General features: G+C 36.7%; 1 protein-coding gene across 13 annotated transcripts in view; it reads left to right on the top strand.

The window, feature by feature from the left end:
* TERF1 (telomeric repeat binding factor 1) overlaps window positions 1–23,501 on the top strand; it is a 41,193-nt gene that overhangs the window by 14,338 nt on the left and 3,354 nt on the right. Inside the window, exons 3-11 of one of the 13 annotated variants that reach the window (XM_035276500.3) lie at window positions 32–153; window positions 1,717–1,803; window positions 5,235–5,384; window positions 7,345–7,457; window positions 11,047–11,106; window positions 12,746–12,834; window positions 18,432–18,482; window positions 19,811–19,914; window positions 21,937–22,027. In XM_035276500.3, the coding sequence (XP_035132391.1) occupies window positions 32–153; window positions 1,717–1,803; window positions 5,235–5,384; window positions 7,345–7,457; window positions 11,047–11,106; window positions 12,746–12,834; window positions 18,432–18,482; window positions 19,811–19,914; window positions 21,937–21,975 (815 nt within the window). In that variant the 3' untranslated portion in view covers window positions 21,976–22,027. Of the gene's footprint in view, window positions 1–31; window positions 154–1,716; window positions 1,804–5,234; window positions 5,385–7,344; window positions 7,458–11,046; window positions 11,107–12,745; window positions 12,835–18,431; window positions 18,483–19,810; window positions 19,915–21,169; window positions 21,390–21,936; window positions 22,028–23,501 lie in introns of those variants that run through there. The other 12 variants (XM_035276497.3, XM_035276495.3, XM_017965403.4 and 9 more) reach the window with 12 other exon arrangements.

Below are 23,501 nucleotides of genomic sequence, written 5' to 3' on the forward strand. Positions count from 1 at the left end.
GAGCTACTTATTTTTGTTCTGTTTTTAAAAGATGCACAGTTTGAAAATGATGAACGAATTACACCCTTAGAATCAGCCCTGATGATTTGGGGTTCAATTGAAAAGGAACATGACAAACTTCACGAAGAAATACAGAATTTAATTGAAGTTCAGGTATGAATAAATTACTTTTATGCTTATACTTATTATATTGCTAGCAAATATGAACATTTAACACCTGAAAGAAATTAAGAGGAACCTAGTGGAAGTTGAGCAATAGTAAAATTTAATGTATTCTTTCTTATCTTTTTGGTTTTTGTTTTTTCCTTTTTGTGGAGAACAGGGTCTCACTATATTGCCCAGGCAAGGTCTCGAACTCCTGGGCTCAAGGTATCCTCCCACCCCTTCCTCCCTAAGAGCTGGGATTACAGGTGTAAGCCACAGCGCCCAGCTAATATATTCTTTCTCTTCAGAAATTTGACCTTTGGTTTGTAGTCTTAACATGAGCACTGGGGTTTGGGACTTAATGTTCCATACTTAAGTATACGTGGCTTCCATGTTGTGGAAAATTTTAAGACCAAGGGTTTGTGCTCTCCCAATTGATATTTAAAGATTATGAAAAAAGTAGATAATATTTTTAATTAATGGTAAATTTTAGATTTTTATGATCAAAATTTTAACCATGTAGGGAGAATTTTAGTAGACAGTGAGTAGCCCAAAAAAGTCATTCAAAGATATAATAGCTAGCAGTCAAAGCAAATAGTAGGTACTTTCTTAGTTAAATAAACTTTTTCTCTTCTGAGAATTTTAAAAATTTCTTTACGGCATAGAAAAGGAAAATCCAGGTCGTTCCCCACCTTCCCAAGAATTAGGGTGGTGATTGTCAAGTAGTATTAGGACCTGAAGAGAAGAAAATGGGCATAAAAACAGCTGCTTCCTTTATGAATTCAACCCAGGGCAAAGAGATTTGTCATGTTATTACAGTCTTTTGGCCCACTAGAGGAAGCAAGTCTTTGTCAATACGCTACTATAAAGTTGAATGGGCAACAAAGTTTATAACAGATGTTTAATATATTGCCTACTGTTTGCCAGGCACTCTTCTAAACTCTTTCACATAGAACTCTTACATCCTCGTAACAATCCTATGAAATAGGTACTATTGTTTCCACCATTTTACATATAAGATAACTGGGGCACCAAGAAGTTAAGTGGCTTACCAAGTTTACATAGCTACCCAGATGGTAATGGTGGTCCTGTCTTACCATGTTACCAAAAAGGCAGGAAAAAAGTGGTCATTCAAAAACATTTAGCTTCTTACCTTTGTATTAGAGATCTTCCAGAGATTCTGACTAGCAAATTTTATGTATCCTAATTATTACAAACATCATCTCATTTTCCTTTTACTCAAAATTAGTATTTAGGTTGGTACTAAATGTGCATGGTATGGCTTCTAATTTATTTATTAACACATACTTTTAATTTGGTCTAAATTAGAGATAGAATTCTGGGCATTTATAAGTAAAGGTACATGGGACCAATGCAACGTTTTCATGTCATTTCAAGCCACACTTATTTTGTCTTTAAAAAGCATTTGTATCATTTATCAAATTAAAATTATTAAACTACATAAAAATGTTTTCAGTAAAGGATTTCAGACTTCCCTGAGTTATTTTAATAATTAAATAACTATTAGATATTTTTAAATGCAGTCTGAGGTTGGTATTTTTCATCTTTTAGGCTATAGCTGTTTGTATGGAAAATGGCAACTTTAAGGAAGCAGAAGAAGTCTTTGAAAGAATATTTGGTGATCCAAATTCTTGCGCGGTAATTGTTTAATTACAACCATAGAATTTTAGAACTGTTTATATAGAATGAGGAAAACTGAAAGAAAATTGGAGGAGAAAATAATTGCTTTATCTTTTAAACAGTATAGAATAATACTATGCAATAGAAAGACTGCCGGTCACATATGTGATTTAAAATTTTCTAGTAAGCTGGATGCAGTGGCTTACACCTATAATTCTGGCACTTTGGGAGACTGAGGTGGGAGAATCCCTTGAGCTCAGGCATTCAAGACTAGCCTGGTCAACGTGGGGAGATACTCATCTCTCAAAAAATAAATAAATAAAAAGTAAATAACGAAAGATAAATAAAATTTTTCAGTAGTCACATTAAAAAAGTAAAAAGAGGCCAGCTGCAATGGCTCATGCCTATAATACCAGTACTTTAGGAGGCTAAGACTGAAGGATCACAGCAAGACCCTGTTCTCAACAAAAAAAAATAAAAATTAGCTAGGTATGGTGGCATACTATTGTAGTCCTGAAATGGGAGGACTGCTTGAGCCCAGGAAGTCAAGGCTGCAGTGAGCTATGATGCTGCTGCTGCACTCCAGCCTAAGCAACAGAGAAAGACCCTGTCTCTAAAAATAAATAATAAAATAATGTAGTATTCGCATATAACATATGTACATTCTTCTATATACTTTAAATCATCTCTAGATTATCTATAATGACTTATGCAATGTAAATAGTTGTACTATTTAGGAACAAAAAAATACAGACAAAAAAAAGTCTGTATGTGTTCGGTAGAAGTGCAATTTTTTTTCCCCCATGCATTTTGTGGAACAAATGTATGCATTTCTTTTGTGTTTATATGAGGAGTCAAATTGATGAGTCATAAGATATGTACATACTCAGTTTTAGTAGAGTATGTACATACCTTTAGTTTTGCCAACGTGTTTTCCAAAGTAGTTATGTGAATTCCTCCAGTAGTATGAAAGAATTCTAGTTGCTCCACAGACCTTACCATCTGTTTTCATTTTAGCCATTCAGGCAAATATATAATGCTATCACATTGGATTTATCACATTGGATTTTGTTTCCCTGATGAATAATCAGATTGAGCACCTTTTGATACACTGGTAAGATAGAATTGGAGAGTGACTACCTTAATCCAATAAGGAATCTGGGCCTAGTTTAGAGTAGGTTTGTCAGGCTTTGTCTGTCTCTAATTTGATTCTGTCCCTGGGCTATAACCCTCCAGAAATTTCATCCAGTAGTCTGATATGTCTGTTGGGTTTCCTGCCCTTATATTTTCTCCATAGCACGATGAGACTACTGAAAATTCTACTCTCCTTATACCTCCCAGAAAAGGAAAACTTATGGCCAGGAAGCATTAAGAGGTTAAGCTAAGTGCTTAACCTCACTAGTATTAGTGTTGCCTTATTAGGGCAATATTAATTAATATATTGAAACACCACTTCTCATTTCTCAGATTGGCATCAGTTAAAATGTCTTAGAATACCAACAGTTGTCTCAAAAGTTTAAGAAATGATTATACTGCCTGCCATAACTTTCTTTCAAGACTGTAAATTGGTACTTCTGTGGGAGATCATTTTAGCAACATCTTTTTTTTTTTTTTGAGACAGAGGCTCACTCTGTCACCCAGACTAGAGTCCAGTGGCACTATCTCAGCTCACTGCAACCTCTGCCTCCCAGGTTCAAGTAATTCTCTTGCCTCAGCCTCCTGGGTAGTTGGGACTACAGGCACGTGCCACCATGCCCGGCTAATTTTTGAATTTTTAGTAGAGACAGGATTTCACCATATTGCCCAGGGTGATCTCAAACTCCTGACCTCGTGATCCACGCACCTCGGACTCCCAGAGTGCTGGGATTACAGGTGTGAAGCCCACCCCCAGTGCAAAATCTTTTAAGCATGTATTCTAGCAATTCTACTTCTAGATAATACCCTAGAATGGCTGGTTTCACTTTTAACTGCACATTTTAAAAACTGTGAAGCTTTAAAGACAAAAACAGGCCGGGCGCGGTGGCTCACGCTTGTAATCCCAGCACTTTGGGAGGCCAAGATGGGAGGATCCTGAGGTCAAGAGATCGAGATCATACTGGCCAACATGGTGAAACCCCGTCTCTACTGAATACAAAAAAAATTAGCCGAGTGTGATAGCGCACGCCTGTAGTTCCAGCTACTCAGGAGGCTGAGGCAGGAGAATCACTTGAACCTGGGCGGCAGAGGTTGCAGTGAGCCAAGATTGTGCCACTGTACTCCAACTGGGTGACAGCAAGATTCCATATCAAAAACAAAACAGAAACTAAAACAAAAAAAACAGGCCTTCCTGAGACAATTGGTCTGGGATCAAGCCTAAGAATTTTTTTTAAAGTTTACAGCTTTTGTTGTGCAGCCAGCATTGAAAGAGTTACTAAGAAAAACACATACAATGCACAGAAGATAATGTTTAAAAAATGCCTAAGAGCAATGCAGTAATTGCAAATAGCCTAAATCCCTCAATAGGCTTGAAGAATGGATGCATAGTGATGTTTTTGATCAGTATAGTACTTTACAGAGGTAAAAATAACTATTTCTAGGAATATCAGATCAGAGTGGATAAATATAAACATCAAGTTGAGTAAAATAATAGCAAGTTTCAGAAGAATACACATAGTAAGGCACCACTTGTTTAAAGTTAAAACCATGCTATTCATTGCTACATATTATTTGTGGTTATATTCGTATGTAGTGCAAGTAAAGGAATTCATGGGAATGGTAAATTTTAAATTCAGGGTAATGGTTACAGTGAGGAGAGGAAAGGGGATACAATCAGATTATGGTAGTAAACAGGGATTTTACATGTTGATAATGTTTTATTTCTTAAACTGGGTGATAGATACTCTGGTTTATAATACTTAACTTTTTGCGACTGTCTGAAATATAAAATATTTTTTTAAATGAGGTAGAGGCCAGAAGAAGTCAGAAAAAAGTACATTGGCATGTCATTTAAAACTTAATTTTAAAAATCTCTTGTGTCTCTGCGTTTATAAAGTGATGTTAATTGGCCGGACACGGTGGCTCACGCCTATAATCCCAGCACTTTGGGAGGTCGAGGCGGGTGGATCACAAGGTCAAGAGATGGAGACCATCTTGGTCAACAAGGTGAAACCCCGTCTCTACTAAAAATACAAAAATTAGCTGGGCATGGTGGTGCACGCCAGTAGTCCCAGCTACTCTGGAGGCTGAGGCAGGAGAATTGCTTGAACCCAGAGGCGGAGGTTGTGGTGAGCCGAGATCGTGCCATTGCACTACAGTCTGGGTAACAACAGCGAAACTCCGTCTCAAAAAAAAAAAAAAAAATATATATATATATATAAAGTGATGTTTTCAATTAAATAATATATGACAAAAATTCTTGTGTCTGTAACTTTATGTGATTTATGTTAATAAATTTCTTCTGTTTTCTTTAGCCTTTAAAAAGGAAATTGCTTATGATAATCTCTCAGAAAGATACATACCATTCTGTATTTCAACACTTCAGTTACAACCACATGATGGAGAAAGTTAAGAGTTATGTGAATGATGTGCTAAGTGAAAAATCATCAACCTTTCTAATGAAGGTATACGTATTATTCAAGAGTGACTCTAATAATAGACTTAAAGGAAATGTTTTAATAAGGAAGAATACTTGAAATAGTAGTCCTTAAAACTAAAAAGAATCTACTGGGCGCAGTGGCGCACTCCTGTAATCCCAGCACTTTGGGAGGCCGAGGTGGGTGAATCATAAGGTCAAGAGATTGAGACCATCCTAACCAACATGGTGAAACCCCACCTCTACTAAAAATACAAAAACTAGCTGGGCATGGTGTTGCGCGCTGTAGTCCCAGTTACTCACAATGCTGAGGCAGGAGAATCTCTTGAACCCAGGAGGCAGAGGTTGCAGTGAGCCAAGATCATGCCACTGCACTCCAACCTGGTGACAGGGTGAGATTCTCAAAAAAAAAAAAACAGAATTTTTCATTGTGGTTTTGTAGAAGAATGTGATAAAATGTTACATTTTGTGGACCTAATTAAAAGATTTATGGGTGATCTTTGTAGTATTTTTGTAATTTTTCAAAATTAGTTTAGGAAACTTTTTAAAAGAAAAGGTTGAGGGAAAAACTTAGAATAAATTGAAAATAAGAAATAAGCAAAAGCAAATATTCATTGTAATTTAAGTAAATTTTAAAGATGTTTTTAAATACATTTTGGGAGAAAAGTAGAATTGCATTAAAGATGGGGCTTTTAAAAGTTTCTAGGCCAGGCGTGGTGGCTCACACCCATAATCCTAGCACTTTGAGAGGCCAATCTTCAGGAGTTCCAGACCAGCCTGGGTGACATGGTGAAACCCCTTATCTACCGAAAAATTAGCAGGGCATGGTGGCATATGCCTGTAGTCCCAGCTACTTGGCAGGGCTGAGGTAGGATGATTGCTTGAACCTGGCAGGTTGAGGATGTATTAAGCTAAGGTTGAGCCACCGCACTCCAGCCTGGGTGACAGAATGAGACCCTGTCTCAAAAAGACATTTCTGGTCAGGTGCAGTGGCTCACGCCTGTATCCCTACACTTTGGGAGGCAGAAATGGGTGGATTGCTTGAGTCCAGGAGTTTGAGACCAACCTTGGCAACATGGCAAAACCCCATCTTTGCAAAAAAATACAAAAATTTAGCCAGGCGTAGTGGCAGACGCCTATAGTCTCAGCAACCTGGAAGGCTGAGGTCGGAGATCACCTGAGCCCAGGAGGTTGCGGCTGCAGTGAGCTGTGATTGTGCCACCGCACTCCAGCCTGGGCAACAGAGCGAGACCCCGTCTCAGAACAAACAACAATAAAAGGCTTTTTTGGTTTTTTTTTTTTTGAGACGGAGTTTCGCTCTTGTTACTCAGGCTGGAGTGCAGTGGCACGATCTCGGCTCACCGCAACCTCCGCCTCCTGAGTAGCTGGGATTACAGGCACGTACCACCATGCACAGCTAATTTTTTGTATTTTTAGTACAGACGGGGTTTCACCTTGTTGACCAGGATGGTCTCGATCTCTTGACCTCGTGATCCACCTGCCTCAGCCTCCCAAAATGCTGGGATTACAGGCTTGAGCCACCGCGCCCCGCCTAACAATAAAAGTTTTCTAATAACATTTTTTTCTTTGTTGTGGCCTCAAAAGTTTTAAGTTGACATTGTTATTATAGTGAAACATATTGATTGACTTGAGATAATTTTTATTTCAAAATATCTAGAATTTTTATTCATTTTTTTCATGCAGCATTTTCTTTTAAAATTGCCTAGAGATCGTTGCATCTATCAAATATATTTACAAGGAAAAACCACCTTCATAATGCTGATAAACCAAGCAGGTAGCTAATGTAGCTGCTGGCAGTGTCATAATGATTGGTGAAAATAACAACACAGTGCCCTTTATTGGCCTGGGAACAAATACTTTGGCAATGACTATCAAAGAATTATGAGGCTTAATTTAATGCTATTTGTTTAAAATGGCTTAATGCATTTCTTCCTATCCCCCTACCTCCACACACACTGTTTTTTAAGGCAGCAGCAAAAGTAGTAGAAAGTAAAAGAGCAAGAACAACAACTTCTCAAGATAAACCTAATGGTAATGATGTTGAAATGGAAACTGAAGCTAACTTGGATACAAGAAAAAGGTTTGTAATTTAATCAATTAGTATATTCTTTGTCTTACGAATGTTCTGTCTTTCGGTAAAATTGATGCAAATCTTTTTATTAAAAATAATTATTGAGTAGCATGTTATCTTGCTGATGATTAATATTTAGGTATATGGAATACTGTAGAGTTATTTCTTGACCTGTACAAATTATATATACTAAGCAAAAGTAGAGAATAAGAAAATATTACAGTTTAAATAATGTGGATAATTTACCATTCTCACTGAGGGTATGCTCAGGAACAAGGGTGAGGTTGGAATCCCATGCCCCTTAGTTGTTTTTAGGTTTTACATGTTCTCCTTATGTGATTCATGTTTCACTGTACTATGAGTCTAGTGTTTTAAGATTTATTCATGTATCTTCTCTAAGGGTAAGCTCACTGCTTCATCCAGTGCTCAACTGAAGAAATAGTTATTTGCTTTAATACTGGAGGAAAACAGGTTGTATCAGTCCTAAATATTGAGAGACAGTTGTTAAGTCTCCAAACTTATTTTTTCTTTAGAGATTTTCAGGGGTGATTTTTGTCTTTTGCTTTAGAAGCTTAAGTATTTTTCCTTATTGAAGATACAACTTTAACATTATAAAGATCTTCTTTTCTATTGAACTCATGGTCTATTTTCTCAGTTCTTCTACCCTTAAACCAAGGCCAGATAATCAAATCCCTGTGGTAGGAAATGGGTATAATATTACTCTTTTTTTCTTGGGACCATGACTTAAGTGCTGCAGGGACCCCATCTTAACTACTTAATTAGAGGTGATTGGGGTTCAAGTTGGATCTACACTACATTTGTCACATCTCAGGACTGAGGCTGTCATCTTATAGTGGTCCCTCCTATTGTTCCTGCCTGTCAAAGCATGACCTGTTCCTCACTGGTTCGTCTCTCCAAATTCTGTACTAAAGTCTTATTTCCCATTGATGTACTGTTTATTTCTAAAATCCAGTTTAAGAAGTAGAGATTCCATATTTATTGGCCCAATTACTTCATTTTATTTAGAAAATCAAAGTTTAATGATACTAATACCCAATACATTCTATGGCCAAGCCATCTTGCTCACAATAATACTGCTAATACCATGGCTCTTACAGATAATGATGAGAACACTTCCTATGGAAGGACTCTTCTTATACAGTACTACCCACTTACTACAGGTGCGCTCCCAGACAAAAACACAATGCAATCCGTGTGTACCAAACAGAACTCTTCATGTTCTCATTTGCCTATCTACACCCTGCCTCTTTAACTTCACACATCCAGTTGTCTCTCCAAGTATTAAGAAACCCACCTCAGAAATGCTTCTCCAATCTATTATCATTTATGTAGCTTTGTACCATTCAAATTCATCCTTGACATAACCTCCAGAGTTAGCTTCCACAGAAATAAATCTCTTTAGATCACTTCTCAGCTTAAAAAACTTCTGGCTCCTATTTCCTACTAGATGAGTCAGAATTTATTGGCATGGCTCATAAAGCCTTACATAGACCCTTTCTATTTTTTTGCCATATACAATCTTATCCCTAAGCATGAATCCCTCTGCCCACGTACATGGTACTTTCTAGCAGCACAGAACTTCTCCTTTATCTTAAAATGTTAGACGTTTTCCTACCTGTACCCTTGCTTTGTTCCTTCTATTTGAATTCCTTTTATTCTCTTCACGGCAAGCTCTTACTTGACATTTAATATATCTCAGAGATCATCTGTATGAAGTCTTGCCCAGCTCTCATCAGAGTTGTTACTCTTTGCTTTCATAGCATACATCTCTATAAAAGGACTTATCTTCATTAGTAACTTATCTGTTTACCTATCTGATGCTTTTACTAGATTGAGAATTATTTGAAGTTTCTTAATTAGCTTTGAAGCATCTTCATTAGCTTGGTATCCTTGTTGCCTAATTCATTACCAGGCATGTATTAGAATTACTGTACACTAGTTACAGGGAATAAAACTAAAACTAGAAACAGGTTAAAGATCAAGAATCAAGCAAATACTAAAACTATCCTGGAAGCAGAGCCAAGGCAAATAAAACATCAAATCACCAGTATCAGGATGGTTACCAGTAGGATTCACATGAAGCAAGTATAGAATCAGAAGTGTGATTGTGAGGTCAAATGCTAGAAAAATTAAAACCCCCATGTTATTCAGACTAGATGAAATAAGTATTTTGCTCTGATATAGTGTATACAGTTGTCCCTTGGTGTTTGAAGGGGATTAGTCCTAGGACATCTATCCCCCATGAATACCAAAATCCACGGATGCTCAGGTATCTTACAAAAGTTGTGTAATAGCCAGGAACAGTAGCTCATACCTGTAGTCCCAACACTTTGAAAGGCTGAGGCAGGAGGATCACTGGAGATCAGCCTAGGCAACATGCAGAAACTTGTCTTTACAAAAATTAACCAGGCATGGTGGTACATGCCTGTAGTGCTAACTACTTGAGAGGCTTAGGTGAGAAGATCACTTCAGCCCAGGAGGTCTGCAGTAAGCTGTCCTCCAGCCTGTCTAACCCTAGGCAAGACTCTGTCTCAAAAAATATATAAAAGGTGTAATATTTGCATATAACCTACATACATCCTCCCATATACTTTAAATCATCTCTAGGTTACTTAAAATATCTAGCACAATGTTTAATAATTGAGATGGACAGCTTCATGAAGGAACTAGTCTTGAGCAGGGGCTTTTGTAGGATGGTTAAGATTTTTATAGACGGATAGAAGAGGAAATACCATTTTAGGAGAGAGGAATAGTACCAGTGAAAGCATGGAGGTGTAAATAATCATGCCGTGTTTGTAGAAACTATTTTAACTATAATAGAGGGAATTAATCAATGCCCCAAAGTTCAATTGGACACTGGTGGAGAGAACAATAAATTAAAATTGAACCCATCAAATTACAAACTTTAAACATGTGCTTTTTAGGTATCAGTTATACGTTAATAAAGCATTTTAAAAACTTGAATTCGGCCGGGCGCGGTGGCTCAAGCCTGTAATCCCAGCACTTTGGGAGGCCGAGGCGGGTGGATCACGAGGTCAAGAGATCGAGACCATCCTGGTCAACATGGTGAAACCCCGTCTCTACTAAAAATTACAAAAAATTAGCTGGGCACAGTGGCACGTGCCTGTAATCCCAGCTACTCAGGAGGCTGAGGCAGGAGAATTGCCTGAACCCAGGAGGCGGAGGTTGCGGTGAGCCGAGATTGCGCCATTGCACTCCAGCCTGGGTAACAAGAGCTAAACTCCGTCTCAAAAAAAAAAAAAACTTGAATTCATGGAAATAAAATACCATAGAAGTTTGAAAGAGATTATTATTATTGAAAGAAGATTATTACAAATGCTTGACTACAGCATTAATTATGCTTATGTTTGGAGGAGCTTGATTTAATACCTCTTATAAGCATGTTTGGACAAAAATTAGCCATGATGTAATGGACTGTGTATGTCCCAATGTTACCAAGGTTTCTTTCCAAAGTTATTTTTTAAAAATTGAAATATGGTTTGACTATGTGGAAAATACTATCCTTATGAAAAGTTTCTTTTGTTTACATTCTTACAAATTTTTTCTTCTTTTAAAGTGTTAGTGACAAACAGTCTGCGGTAACTGAATCCTCAGAGGGTACAGTATCCTTATTGAGGTGAAGTAAATTGACATTTTTCTTCTTTGTCTTTCAAATCTTTGATTGAAGCAATTCATGCAGACCTAATATAATAACTACCACATAAATGGTACAATTTAAAGAATATCTCAGTGTCCTACTTAGCCAAATATTCACGACTCTGAGATATCTCGAAATTCCAAACTATAGAGACCTGCTTCTGAGACTGGGTTGTTTCACATTGCTTCTACAAAGCCACTATTGAAATACACATATAGGGAGTTCTTGAGCTTAAAACAGAAGTTTAGTAAACTCTTATCTGTCATAGAAACAAAGATACAATACTGGGGCAGGAAGGGGATGGGGATTACATTTCTAATGAATGTCCCAAATGCCAATTTTATGAAATTTACTTGAAAAACTATTCAATCTACTAGAATTGCTGTGACAGACAATATAATATGTCCAGAGAGCAGAAAGTCTGCATGAATGATTTCGAAGATAGAGCAGTTTGGAATCACAAGTGGAACCATGGGAGGGGGTGGCTGACTTGGTGTGGTGGAGGTGATTAGACATGAGGAATTGAGAGGTCAGAATGGTATATGAATTGTCCGTGAGAACACTGAAATAAGTCATAATAGCAGCCCTTAGGTGTAGAGAAAGATCTGTGAATGATGAAGATCTTGGAAGGATGGTGAATGGCTGTGAATAATGATCAAAGGTGTTACATCTCAGTGGCATGAACCCTCAAGGCTGAAGTTTCTATGGAAACAGGACCTTGGAAGTGGCATTCATTAGGAAATGAAAACTGCTGTCTCTGGAGTCCTGTAGTTTATGGAGAGTGGAAGATTAAGCTGATCTCTACTAGAGAAGGTTACCAAGGAGAGAAACGTTGTCCCCGGGGGAGAGCTAGATTTTTGACAAGGCAAAGAGAGGAGGAATGAGGTTGAGAATGACATTCCAGAAAGGACAATAGAAAGTCTTGTGAAGTGGGGGAGAGGGGAAGAAGGAAAGGATATCTGGTGACATAGAGTATCCATAGGGATAAAAGTATAGCTAAAAGAACCTACATTTTAAGTGGAGTTAATACAGCTGCCTAAGTTTAGGTGAACTGCTTTTTGAATCTTAGTTCACTCCTTCATAAAACTGGATTAATATACTACCAACTAGGCAGGGTTTTCTAAAAAATGATGCCACTTCCTGTGTTTCCAAGCAGCCTCACCTTTTAAAACTCTTTTTGGAAGCTGTAAAGATAGTCAAATGATATCTGCCATTATGTAAAAGAATTTTGGAATTTGTCTTTGGGGAAATAAAAGCCATGAGAGAATGAAAACTAATGCTTTGTAGTTTAAGGATTTTTTTCCTCGATGTATCTAATTGGAAGGCCAAAAGAGTTTTGTGTTTTTGTTTTTTATTTATTTATTTATTTTGCCGCCTCCTGAGGCATCAAAAAACATCTTGATTTCTGCTGAGTAGATGAAATGGAGAAAGATGAGAGAGGCAACAGAAACCTTAAGAGGCCACAGGTTAAGATGGGGCACTAAGCAGGGAGAGCACCAAAAGAAATGGGCCAAAGTATTAGTAGAAGATCCTAGAATAGATTAAGGCAAATCATTTACCTTTTTTCTGTTGCTTTATCTTTCTAGAACCAATCACAAGCTTTCATATTTTGTTTTAGGTCTCACAAGAATCTTTTCCTATCTAAATTGAAACATGGAACCCAGCAACGAGAACTTAATAAAGAAAGAAGAGTAGGAACTCTTCAAAGTGAGTACTGTTATGACGGTTTTAGAAGGGGAGAATTGATGTGTCCTCAGACAATCCCCCCATTGACCTTACTACTATAACACAAAAAAACACACACTTCAGAAAACTGAAGCACAAAGTTTTGACTTCATAGAGTTAATTGAGGTGGTGTAGTGCTTAATTTAGAAAGTTAACCATTTGATTATCTAGCTTAGAGTTCTTTTACTATAAAAGTACACTGCTTTTCTACCTTGACTATATTCAGCAACTTCAAATGTAGTTATAAGGCACATCGTGACATTTCGCTCAAAGAGAGACTGCATTGCATATAGGATGGTGGTCCTGTAATAATGTAATGGAGCATATATAGAATCTTGATAATGTGGCACTTGATATTGGCATTGCATATGAAGTAGGGGAAATGATTGATAATTAGCAATGGAACTGGGAACTGTGAGTTTTCTATAGGAAAATATAAGTATATATTTTCATTTCTATATAAAAAATATATATTTAAGTTTGTGTAAGTGCACTCTTAGAACGTTCGCATAAGGACAAAATCACTCAAAGACTTTTTTCTCAGTGTATCCCCCTTGTAAAGCAATGCATGACAGTAGTTACTTTTCTGAAACACTAAACTACATGACTGTAGTTACTTTTCTGAAACAAGTTGTTTCTTGTTATTCACAGTAGTTACGTTTTATAGTCTGAGAGTGTTGAATTAGCAAATACTGAATCATTACTCCTAGGGGAATTAAAGGGTTATGTTTCTGCAAGCCTATGGTCACAGCATTTTTGTGAACTAATCAGTACATAACCTTTGTTTTATGTGTGTTTCTGTTTAAAGACTCTTAATTATTGTTAACTCATTAACAATGAATCACTACCAACAACACTATATTACTCCGGTCTGAGTGAAGCTTATATAACACATTTGTTTTCTCTGTAAATCACATCACAGCCTCTTGAATTTAGGAACACTATATAGCACTTCATTGCTATATTTGGGGTCCATTTTAAACAGCAAAACCACCAACAGAAAGCAAAAATGTGTCACTAGATAAACTGTGAGAAAGACCCTTGTTGATAGTATGAGAGCTGAAAGAAGGCAGAGTGTTACCTTGTGTAACCTCAGCTGTAGATGTGTGCACTGAAAACTCAAAATTTTTGCTGCTTTGCACATATCTACCAGTGACTCTAAAAAGTGCCACAGTATTGATTTTGGGGTTAGACAGATTTTTACTGGGTAGACAACAAGTAGAATTCATAAATAATGAAGATTGATTATATACACACACACATGCACACACACAGGATCTATATACTCTTCTTACGGCATTTATAATTTATTTTTTTATAAAAGGCATTCCTTGATTTAAAAAAAAAGAAAATACAAAAACCTCTGGATGTTGTAGAAGGGACTAAAAAAAATCCCCTCCCAAAACAAAAAATAACAAACTAACAATACCCAAAAAAAGAAAATACAAAGTTTCTTAAAAGCAGTCCATAATTGTTTTCAATTTTAATTTGATTACAAGTTTTTTGGGGGGGTGATATATATTCATTTAACGAATGTTTATTGACCCCACATTAATATTTTAGGTACTGAACTGATAACAAAGATTTTTGATATAGATCTAAGCCTAAATACTTATTGATAAAAATAACAGACTAATGAAATTAGGTTTATTGCTCAATGCTCATAAGGTACCATCTTGATGCCAGGCAAATGATAGGCCTGCAGTAAATATCATAGAATAATTTTTTTTTCTTTAATCCATCTCCAGTTAGATAGAATACATTTGTTCATACCTGATGACTGATGACAGGGCTACCATTAGCAAATATTTGTAAATACAGCTCTAAAATATATACATTCATAGACATCATTCTTATTTTAAAGATGAGAAAATGGAAATGGAAACTCAATAGTTATTTGCTAATATTGGTGGAGTTCCAAGATTGGTTTTCTATACCTATTGCAGCAAGGTGGCTGAGAATCATTTTAAATGAGAATAATGTGAGCATTTTTGTAGACTTTTAATTTAATAGTACGAAATTCAAAGAAAAGAAAACACAGGTTTCAAAGAAAAGAAAACACATGAGCAGTGGCTCATGCCTATAATCCTAGCACTTTGGAAGGCTGAGGTGGGTGGATTGCCTGAAGAGCTCAGGAGTTGGAGACCAGCCTAGGCAACATGACAAAACCCCATTTCTACTAAAAATAGAAAAAATTAGCCAGGTGTGGTGGTGCCTGCTTATAATTCCAGCAACTCGGGAGGCTGAGGCACACGAGAGTCCATCTTGAACCCAGGAAGTGGAGGTTGCACTCCAGACTGGGTGACAGAGCAAGACTATCTCAAAAAAGGAGAAAACATGGTTTATCAGCAAACTCAAAGACTGTAAACTCATTGCAGACTGGCTTGACAGTGACTGTGGCTGTTGAGCCTATAAAGTTTGAGTTTTAGCACATTTTATTAGGTATCAGTAGTAAGTATGTTTTCTTTTAAAAATCCAGTGTACTTCAATGGTACCCAAGTACCCCCTCTTTATAGTTTGCAGACAATAAGTAATAAGTTTATTTGTGCTAAACCTTTTTTTCTTTTCTTTTTCTGTTTTTGGCGATAGAGTCTTACTTTGTTGCCCAGGCTGGAATGAATGCAGTGCAGTGGTGATATCTTGGCTTACTGCAGCATCTATATCCCTAGGCTCGGGTGATCCTCCCACCTCAGCCTCGCAAGTAGCTGGTACCACAGGCACATGCCACCACACCTTGCTAGTTTGTGTGTGTGTGTGTGTGTGTGTGTGTGCTTTTTTTTTTTTTGAGACAAGTCTCTATCACCTCGGCTGAAGTGCAGTGGCTCAATCTTGGCTCACTGCAACCTCCGTCTCCAGGATTCAAGTGATTCTCCTGCCTCAGCCTCCCAAGTAGCTGGGGTTACAGGAGTGTGCCACCACACCTGGCAGATTTTTGTATTTTTAGTGGAGATGGGGTTTCACCATGTTGGCCAAGCTAGTCTGGAACTCCTGACCTCAGGCAATCCACCTGTCTCAGCCTCCCAAATTACTGGTATTACAGGCATGAGCCACCACACCTGGCCTTTTTGTAGTTTTTTGTAGAGATGGGGTTGTGCCATGTTGCCCTGGCCGGTCTCTAACTCCTGAACTCAAGCGATCTGCTCGCTGTTATTGTGCTGAGATTACAGGCATGAGCCACTGCTCCCAACCCTCATCTTGTTTTCAAAAATTAATTTTTGTGTTGTAAAATTGACATGTGCTTAGGGAAAAAAATCAGGTAATTCAGAAAAGTTGAAAAAGCCAGATTATCCAGATTTCATCTGTGCAGAAAAACTCACCAGCATTTAGTGAAATTATTAATATTTGAGTGAAAGCTTTTTATATGTAAACTCATTCAATCCTCTTTTTATATGTAAACTCATTCAATCCTCTTTTTATATGTAAACTCATTCAATCCTCAAAACAACCTTATGAGATCAATGCTTTTTCTTTTTCTTAAATCATCTCCATTATATAGATGAGGAAGCTGAGATTTAAAAAGGTAAATAAAATGTCTTTGGTTACACAGTATATGAACAGAACAGGAGCCAAAATTTGAAATCAGATAGTCTGACTCCAGAGCCCACGCTTTTAATTGCTTAGATGGACTGCTTCAATAGAAGAGTGGGTAGATTCAAAGCAAATAAAATTTTAGAAAAATATGATCAAGTTACACATGTTAACTTTAAAATATATTTACATTTAATTTTTAAAATGTAAAACAAGGATTCAGTACTTCAGATAAAGGTGGTTTCACAAGAAGTCTGTCAGTAACCTTTATGATCTTTGTAAAACAAAGAATATGAAATGCTTTAAGAGGTCAGTCAACCTTAGTCAATCAACTTTAGCCTGTTGCTTGACCTTAGCAAAAATTTCTTCCACCAATCACCAGTTTTTCTTGGTTATATTTTATATAATCAAGATTTGTAACATTGTTTTTCCATGTTGGATTTTCAGTTCAAAACATGTTTTCATTTCCTTAGAGACTTTTTTACTGACCTATGAGGGAAGTTGTTTAGTTTCCAGATACCTTTCTGTTACTGATTTTTAGTTTAATTCTATTTCAGTCTGTGAATATGCTTCATAGATTTTTTATTTAAGATTTGTTTTATGGCCAATAGTATGGTTTATCCTGGTCCATTTGAATGTGCACATAGAAGAACGTGAATTCTGGTGTTGTTGAATGAAGTGTTTAAAATGTCAATTAGGTTAAGTTTTTAATAATGCTGTTCAGGTATTCTATATACATACTCATTTCCTGCCTACTTTTTCTATCAATTAGAGAAGTGATAAAATCTCTTACTATAATTATGAATTTGTCTTTATATTTATGTTAATTTATTTCCTCTTAACTTTTTTAGTCCTCTAGTACCTGTTTAAACATTTATCCTAATACTAAAATCTCTCCATCAGAGTTAGTATGGTTTCCAATTTCCTGACTGGGACCTACCCAATTATATATTGGTATGGTAAAATCCCACGTATGTTTAGGTCTCTTGGTCTACTTCTGCAGCAATACCATATTGTTTCAGTTACTGTAGTTTTGTAATAACTCAATTTGTAGTAGGGTAATCTTACTGTTCTTCAAGAGTATTTGACTATTCTGGTGTTTTGGTCTTCCATATTGTCAGGGAAAAAACTTAGCCATAGGGCTTTATAAGCAGTAAACCTGCTCCTACTTTATAGGTACAAAAGGTAGACAATAAGACTTAATGACTTAATGAGTTAGAGTAAGACAGATTATTATGGCATAGCAAACATCATGGCATTGATATAGTTGTTCAGATTTCCCTAACCTAAGTCCCATGGACTATGCAGCAGATCTAAATGTGTGCTGTGAAGGCAGTAAGTTATATTTCAGCTGAGGAAAACTGGGAGCCAAGGGCTCAGCGCTTTTGAGTAAGCAACAAAACATTGTAACAAATAGCAAACAAGCCAGTACCCTCTCCCAGAGAGAGCAGTTGCCTGGTGGTCATGCTGTGGTTTCCTTGATCTGCTTAATTGCCTATCTGACTGGCTATAGAAAATGCACAGTATCAGGAGATGAATAAGCTTTTGTACATTCAACAAGAATTGCAGGGGTGCTCAGAGCCAATGATGGACTACTTCCCTTAACACATAATTTTAGAATAATCTTGTTAAATTATACAAAGAACCCTGTTGAAATTTTATGTGAAATTGCATTGTTAACAATAGATGATTTTGCAGAGAACTGACACCATTACATTAAGTTTTCCTATGCATGAACAAAATATACTTCTCTAACATGTTTTTATATATATAGTCATCCCTTGGTTTTCACAGGGGGTTGGTTCCAGGACCTGCATCCTCCCCTACCCCATGAGGGATACCAAAATTCTCAAATCCCTACATAAAATGGTATAGTCTTTGCATATAGACCTATGCACCTGCCTACCACATGCTTAAACTCATCCCCAAATTACTTAGAGTAACTAAAACAATGTAAATGATAAATAACTAGTAAATAGATGTTAGACTATATTTTTATTTATATCATTTTTATTGTTGTATATTTTCCCCCCTGAATATTTTATTCCAAGGTTGGTTGAATCCACAGTGTGGAACCTGCAAATATAGAGGGCCAACGATAGGTAGGTAGAGTAAAGCTTCTCATAATCTGTTTTATATACATAGTACAGCTTTATAATTTACTACATATAGACGTTGCACCACTTTTGCTGGAGTTATCAGAGACCATGACATGATGGCTCACACCTATAATTCCAGCACTTTGGGAGGCCAAGGCAGGAGGATCACTTGAGCCCAGTAATTAAGAGAGCAGCAGCCTGGGCAATATAGTGAAACCATGTCTTTACAAAAAAATCTTTTAATTAGCCAGGCATGGTGGCATATGCCTCTAGTCCCAGTCCCAGCTACTCAGGTGGCTGAGGTGAGGGAGGATAAAGCAGAAGAATCACTTGAGCCCAGGTGTTTGGGCTATGATTATACCACTGCATGTCAGCCTAGGCAAAAGAGAGACTCTATCTCTTTAAAAAAAAAAAAAAAGTTATCTCTAAGAATGTTAGATTTTTGTGGCTATTGTAAATAGTATCTTTCTATTGTTATAATTAAATATTTTAACTGTTTGCTGCTAATGAATAGAAATCCTATTGCTTTTTTGTGTATTGCTCTTACTGATTTTTTTTTTTTTTTTTTTGAGACGGAGTTTCCCTCTTGTTACCCAGGCTGGAGTGCAATGACGCGATCTTGGCTCACTGCAACCTCCACCTCCTGGGTTCAGGCAATTCTCCTGCCTCAGCCTCCCAAGTAGCCGGGATTACAGGCACGCGCCACCACGCCCAGCTAATTTTTTGTATTTTTAGTAGAGATGGGGTTTCACCATGTTGACCAGGATGGTCTCGATCTCTTGACCTCATGATCCACCCGCCTCGGCCTCCCAAAGTGCTGGGATTACAGGCTTGAGCCACCGCGCCCAGCGATCTTACTGATCTTTTCATTCTATTTGTAGATTCTCTTAGGCTTTCTGCCTAAACAGTTATCATTTTTCAATAATTACAGTTATGTTTCTTTTCAGTTAGATATATTTTAAATAAGAAAGGAGTGAGGAAAGGATTATACTTCTTAGTACTGCTAAAACATCATAAGAAAATTTCAGTGATCCTATACAATAAATATTTTTCCTTTTTTTTAAACGGATGATGGAAAGACAGGCTCAGGGATATGAAATGACTTGTTTAAAGACATATAAAAGAATTAAGACTCAAAACACTCTCCCTCTGATTTCAAAGACTGATCTTTGCACTATACCATGCTGCTTCCAGATCTGAAGGAAAAAATTAAACATGTATAGTACTTTTTCTTAGAATAGCTTAAAAAAGGAATTTCATGATAACCTTTAAAAATATAACTGCTCTTTTTTCTTTAATATGAAACTATCACATTATTTTTCTACTTTTAGGTGCAAAAAGGAAAAAAGAAAGCAGAAGAGCCACCAAAAGTAGAATACCTGTTTCGGAGAGTCAACCGGTGACTCCTGAAAAACAACGAGCTAGAAAAAGACAGGTATTTGTTTTTATTATACTTGGATAACACTTACAGACATTAAAGTTATAACTTGAATAATTGTGATTACTTCTGTTCAACCCTCCAAAAATCTTGAATATAAAATATTTACTCTTTACCATCTTTGCCTGTTAAAAATGGAATACTTCACCCACATTTTAAAAGTTTTAAGTTGGGTCTTGATACTGACATCTATTTGGAATTGTTAAACTATTATAAAATCTGTTAATCAGATGTAAGGTGGCACTAAACTTCACATTATAAACTTTGATATTTAAATTTTCCTAACAGGGATCCAATTCCAAAATCTCTGCCATATCTGAGTGTGGTCCTGATGCTTACTTTGTCTCTTCAGACTGTGTTTTTTGCTTTTTAGCATGCTTATAATATTTTGCTGATAGCTAGACATGATATATCAGGTAAAAGGAAATGAGATAAATGACCCTTTAATGTGAGGTTTTATGTTTATCTGGCTAGGAGTTATCGTTTGCTGTAGCTGTAGGTGTCAAAGGTTAAAATTTCCTCTAGTGTCTTGTTTTTGTCTCTCTTGTTGTCCATGTGTTTCCCTAGAGACTGCTTTAATAAGAGTCTGAGGGAGCTCTTTCAGTTGTAATGCCCAGGATCCTGACTGATGTGGTGGTAAGATAAGGGTAGGTGAAGCCTTCTGGAGTATCTGTGCATAGGTCTCTTTCTTTTAGTAAGCCTGTGACCTTCATGAATACTTCTTAGCCCACCACCCCTTGGGTGAGACTTGAAGGCTAGAGAGGGTTGCGGTTGAGTATTTCCACGGGTAAGTTAGGCTCTTTTAAAGCCTTGGTTAGTTAGGTTCTGGCAAAATTAGTTTCTCTAGAGGGCAGGATTTTTGTTAAGGAGACCAGAAGGCTCTCCTTATTTATTTTGAAATGGGGAGTATTTCAGAATGGCTGCTTTTCCCCTCCCCCTGTCAGAAGCAGGAAGGAATTTTTGTCTGATCTTCACCATGAGACCTGGTAGGACTCCTGGAGATAAAACTCATACAAGTTTATGAGTCCTTCTGAAACTGGGCCCATGGAGTTTTAACTCTCAAGCTTATCCACACTGAGCCTCCATCAGTTCCTCAGTCTCAGTTAATTGCTTCTACCAGTATTGGCTCCACCTGTGAGCTTCTGCTCATCTGCCTCTCTGCTTCTCTAGTTTTTAGAGCAGCGGTTTGCCGTGTAACGTTAGTTCTTTCTTGTATCTAAGAAGAGTTACTGATTTTCAGTTTGATCAACAGCTTTTTTCTTCTGGGGACTGGCATGATGATTTCCAAGCTCTTCACATGTGGGACTGGAAACCAGAAGTCTCTGCCTTATACAACAACTGATCTTTCCCTGTAGTTTTTCCAGCAACCATTCCAAATGAGATTGTAGGTGTTATTTACAGATATATATAAAGAAAGCAGTTTTTTCTATTCTATTCAAACCAAAATATAGGATATCAATCACATAATCAGTGATAATATCTGTCACCATTTCCTATGCCAAAAAAGAATTCTGTAGCTATCACAGGTGCCTGGTTTTATTTTTTACCTTTCCATTGTTGGCTTTTTGTTAAAATACTTGTTTTAGAAGATAAGTGACAGACTTAATTTTATTTTGTATTGAGATTTTTTAAAAAAGATTTATGGCAATAGCCTATGTCTACTTGGACAGTTTTCTTTTTGATGCATTGGTCTGTTAAACAGACAGATATTTCTTCCTTCCTTATCAGAACTAAAGGGCCCTTCTTTTATAAATGTGTTCCATTAAAGAAGAAAAGCAAATGGCTTTCAAACTTTTTCCCATAAACAGTATGTAATGAGAAATACTCATTACATATACAATACGCAATACAGTATTGTCTTTTACTGTTAGTGGTATCATTTTAAGGCATTAAAAAAGCATTATTTGTTCTTTAGGATGGATGTACAGTTTTCAGATCTTAAGTTATGTAATTCCTAGCCTTGGGAAAGAAAAAGATTTGTGTGTTTTAATTACTTATGTGCTCTTTGTATCTTTTCAGGCTATTGGCATGGCTGGAGTTGTTATGATTTTGTATTGATTTTATTTTTGATTTTTCGAGAAAATAAAAGACTAACAACAATAGAACAAAAGAAGTGGGTTTTATGGGTTTAATGTCCAGAAATAGATCATCTTAAACTCTTCCCTTAAACTATTACTATGAATGGAATCTGGTACAATCAGTTTAATGTATAAAATGAGGAAATGGAAAGTTTTAAGCACAGTAGTAGACTTTATGAAATTGTACTGCCCTTATGTTTTCTTTCTGATCTGACACTGATAGGTCAGTTGTGTCACTCATTCAACTCTAGCTATAGAAAGTGGTAGGAGTTGGTGCCAGTGATTACTAGACCACTTTAACCTCTAAACTTAAAAATAAGAGCTTTCCTTACTTGCCAGACTGATAGCTTATTCTATATGATGTTTTTCAAGACTCTTTCAGTCACAGGTAAAATTAAGCAAAGACTGAAAACGTTTAGATCAAGCAAAATAATCAAGGCATAATCATTATATCAAGGTAAAGTTACTATTTTTCAATAGAAGAAAAATATACTTAATGCTAAACACTGTTGTTCAGTTAATCTTTACTGACAACATTACTACTTTCCTCTAGGTTAGGGGTGAGCAAAATTTTTCTATAAAGAGCAAGATTTATAGAAACTATGTATGTGAAATATTCATAGTTTCTGTTACATATTTTAAATATTTTAACTTTTTAAATGTAAAAATGATGCTTAGCTGCAGGGCTGTAGAAAACCAACCTTGGACTGGGTTTTGGCAGTAACTTGCTGACCCCTGCTATAGATGATCCACTGGAAAATAACTGCTTAAGCTTACTGCACCCAGGACTCCAAATAGGATTCAAACAGAGAATATTGGTCACTTCTTGAAAGAAAAGGGCTTTTGTATTGTGTAAGACATCATCTATGCTCCTTATTAAAAATACTATAGCTCAGATAAAAACAAGAAAACAATGCTGTATATGTGTATGAAATATTCCTAAACCACAGACTACTTTTTAAAGCTAATGATATATGACAACTTCTTGAAAGAACAGAAATTCTTAATTTGGAGACCATGGAGTTGATAGGCTCTTTAAAGGGAGTCTATGTGGCCCCCAAATTTGTATATAAAATTTTAGATACATACACTTTTCTGTGGAGTGGATCTATAAGATTTATGTGACCCCAAATATTAACCCACTGTTGAAGTCCTTTTAATCAGTCACCCCACATATGAAAAATTTATTAATACATCTCTTGTTTTTTATCAGTTAATGACAAGCAGTGTCGTGAGGTTTTGTAGGAATGAAGGCTGAGTCAGGCAGTAATAGATGGGCATAGGAGGCTGTCAGTCTTTGTCTAGAGATTGAATAGCCACCTACTTGTAAGCAGTACAGTTGCCGATAGGTGTGCCACAGACAAACAAGTAAAAGCAGGTACAGAAGAGACCAGGTTGGTATCTTGGATTAAGTTACAAAGCAGAGGGATGGCAAGAGCAGATAATCAGGTTTAAGGTAGCTCAAACAAACTTATACCTGGGGTTTAGTTGTGGTCACTGCCAACT

This window comes from Callithrix jacchus, chromosome 16 (assembly GCF_049354715.1).
Source record: "Callithrix jacchus isolate 240 chromosome 16, calJac240_pri, whole genome shotgun sequence".
Classification (NCBI taxonomy): domain Eukaryota; kingdom Metazoa; phylum Chordata; class Mammalia; order Primates; family Cebidae; genus Callithrix; species Callithrix jacchus.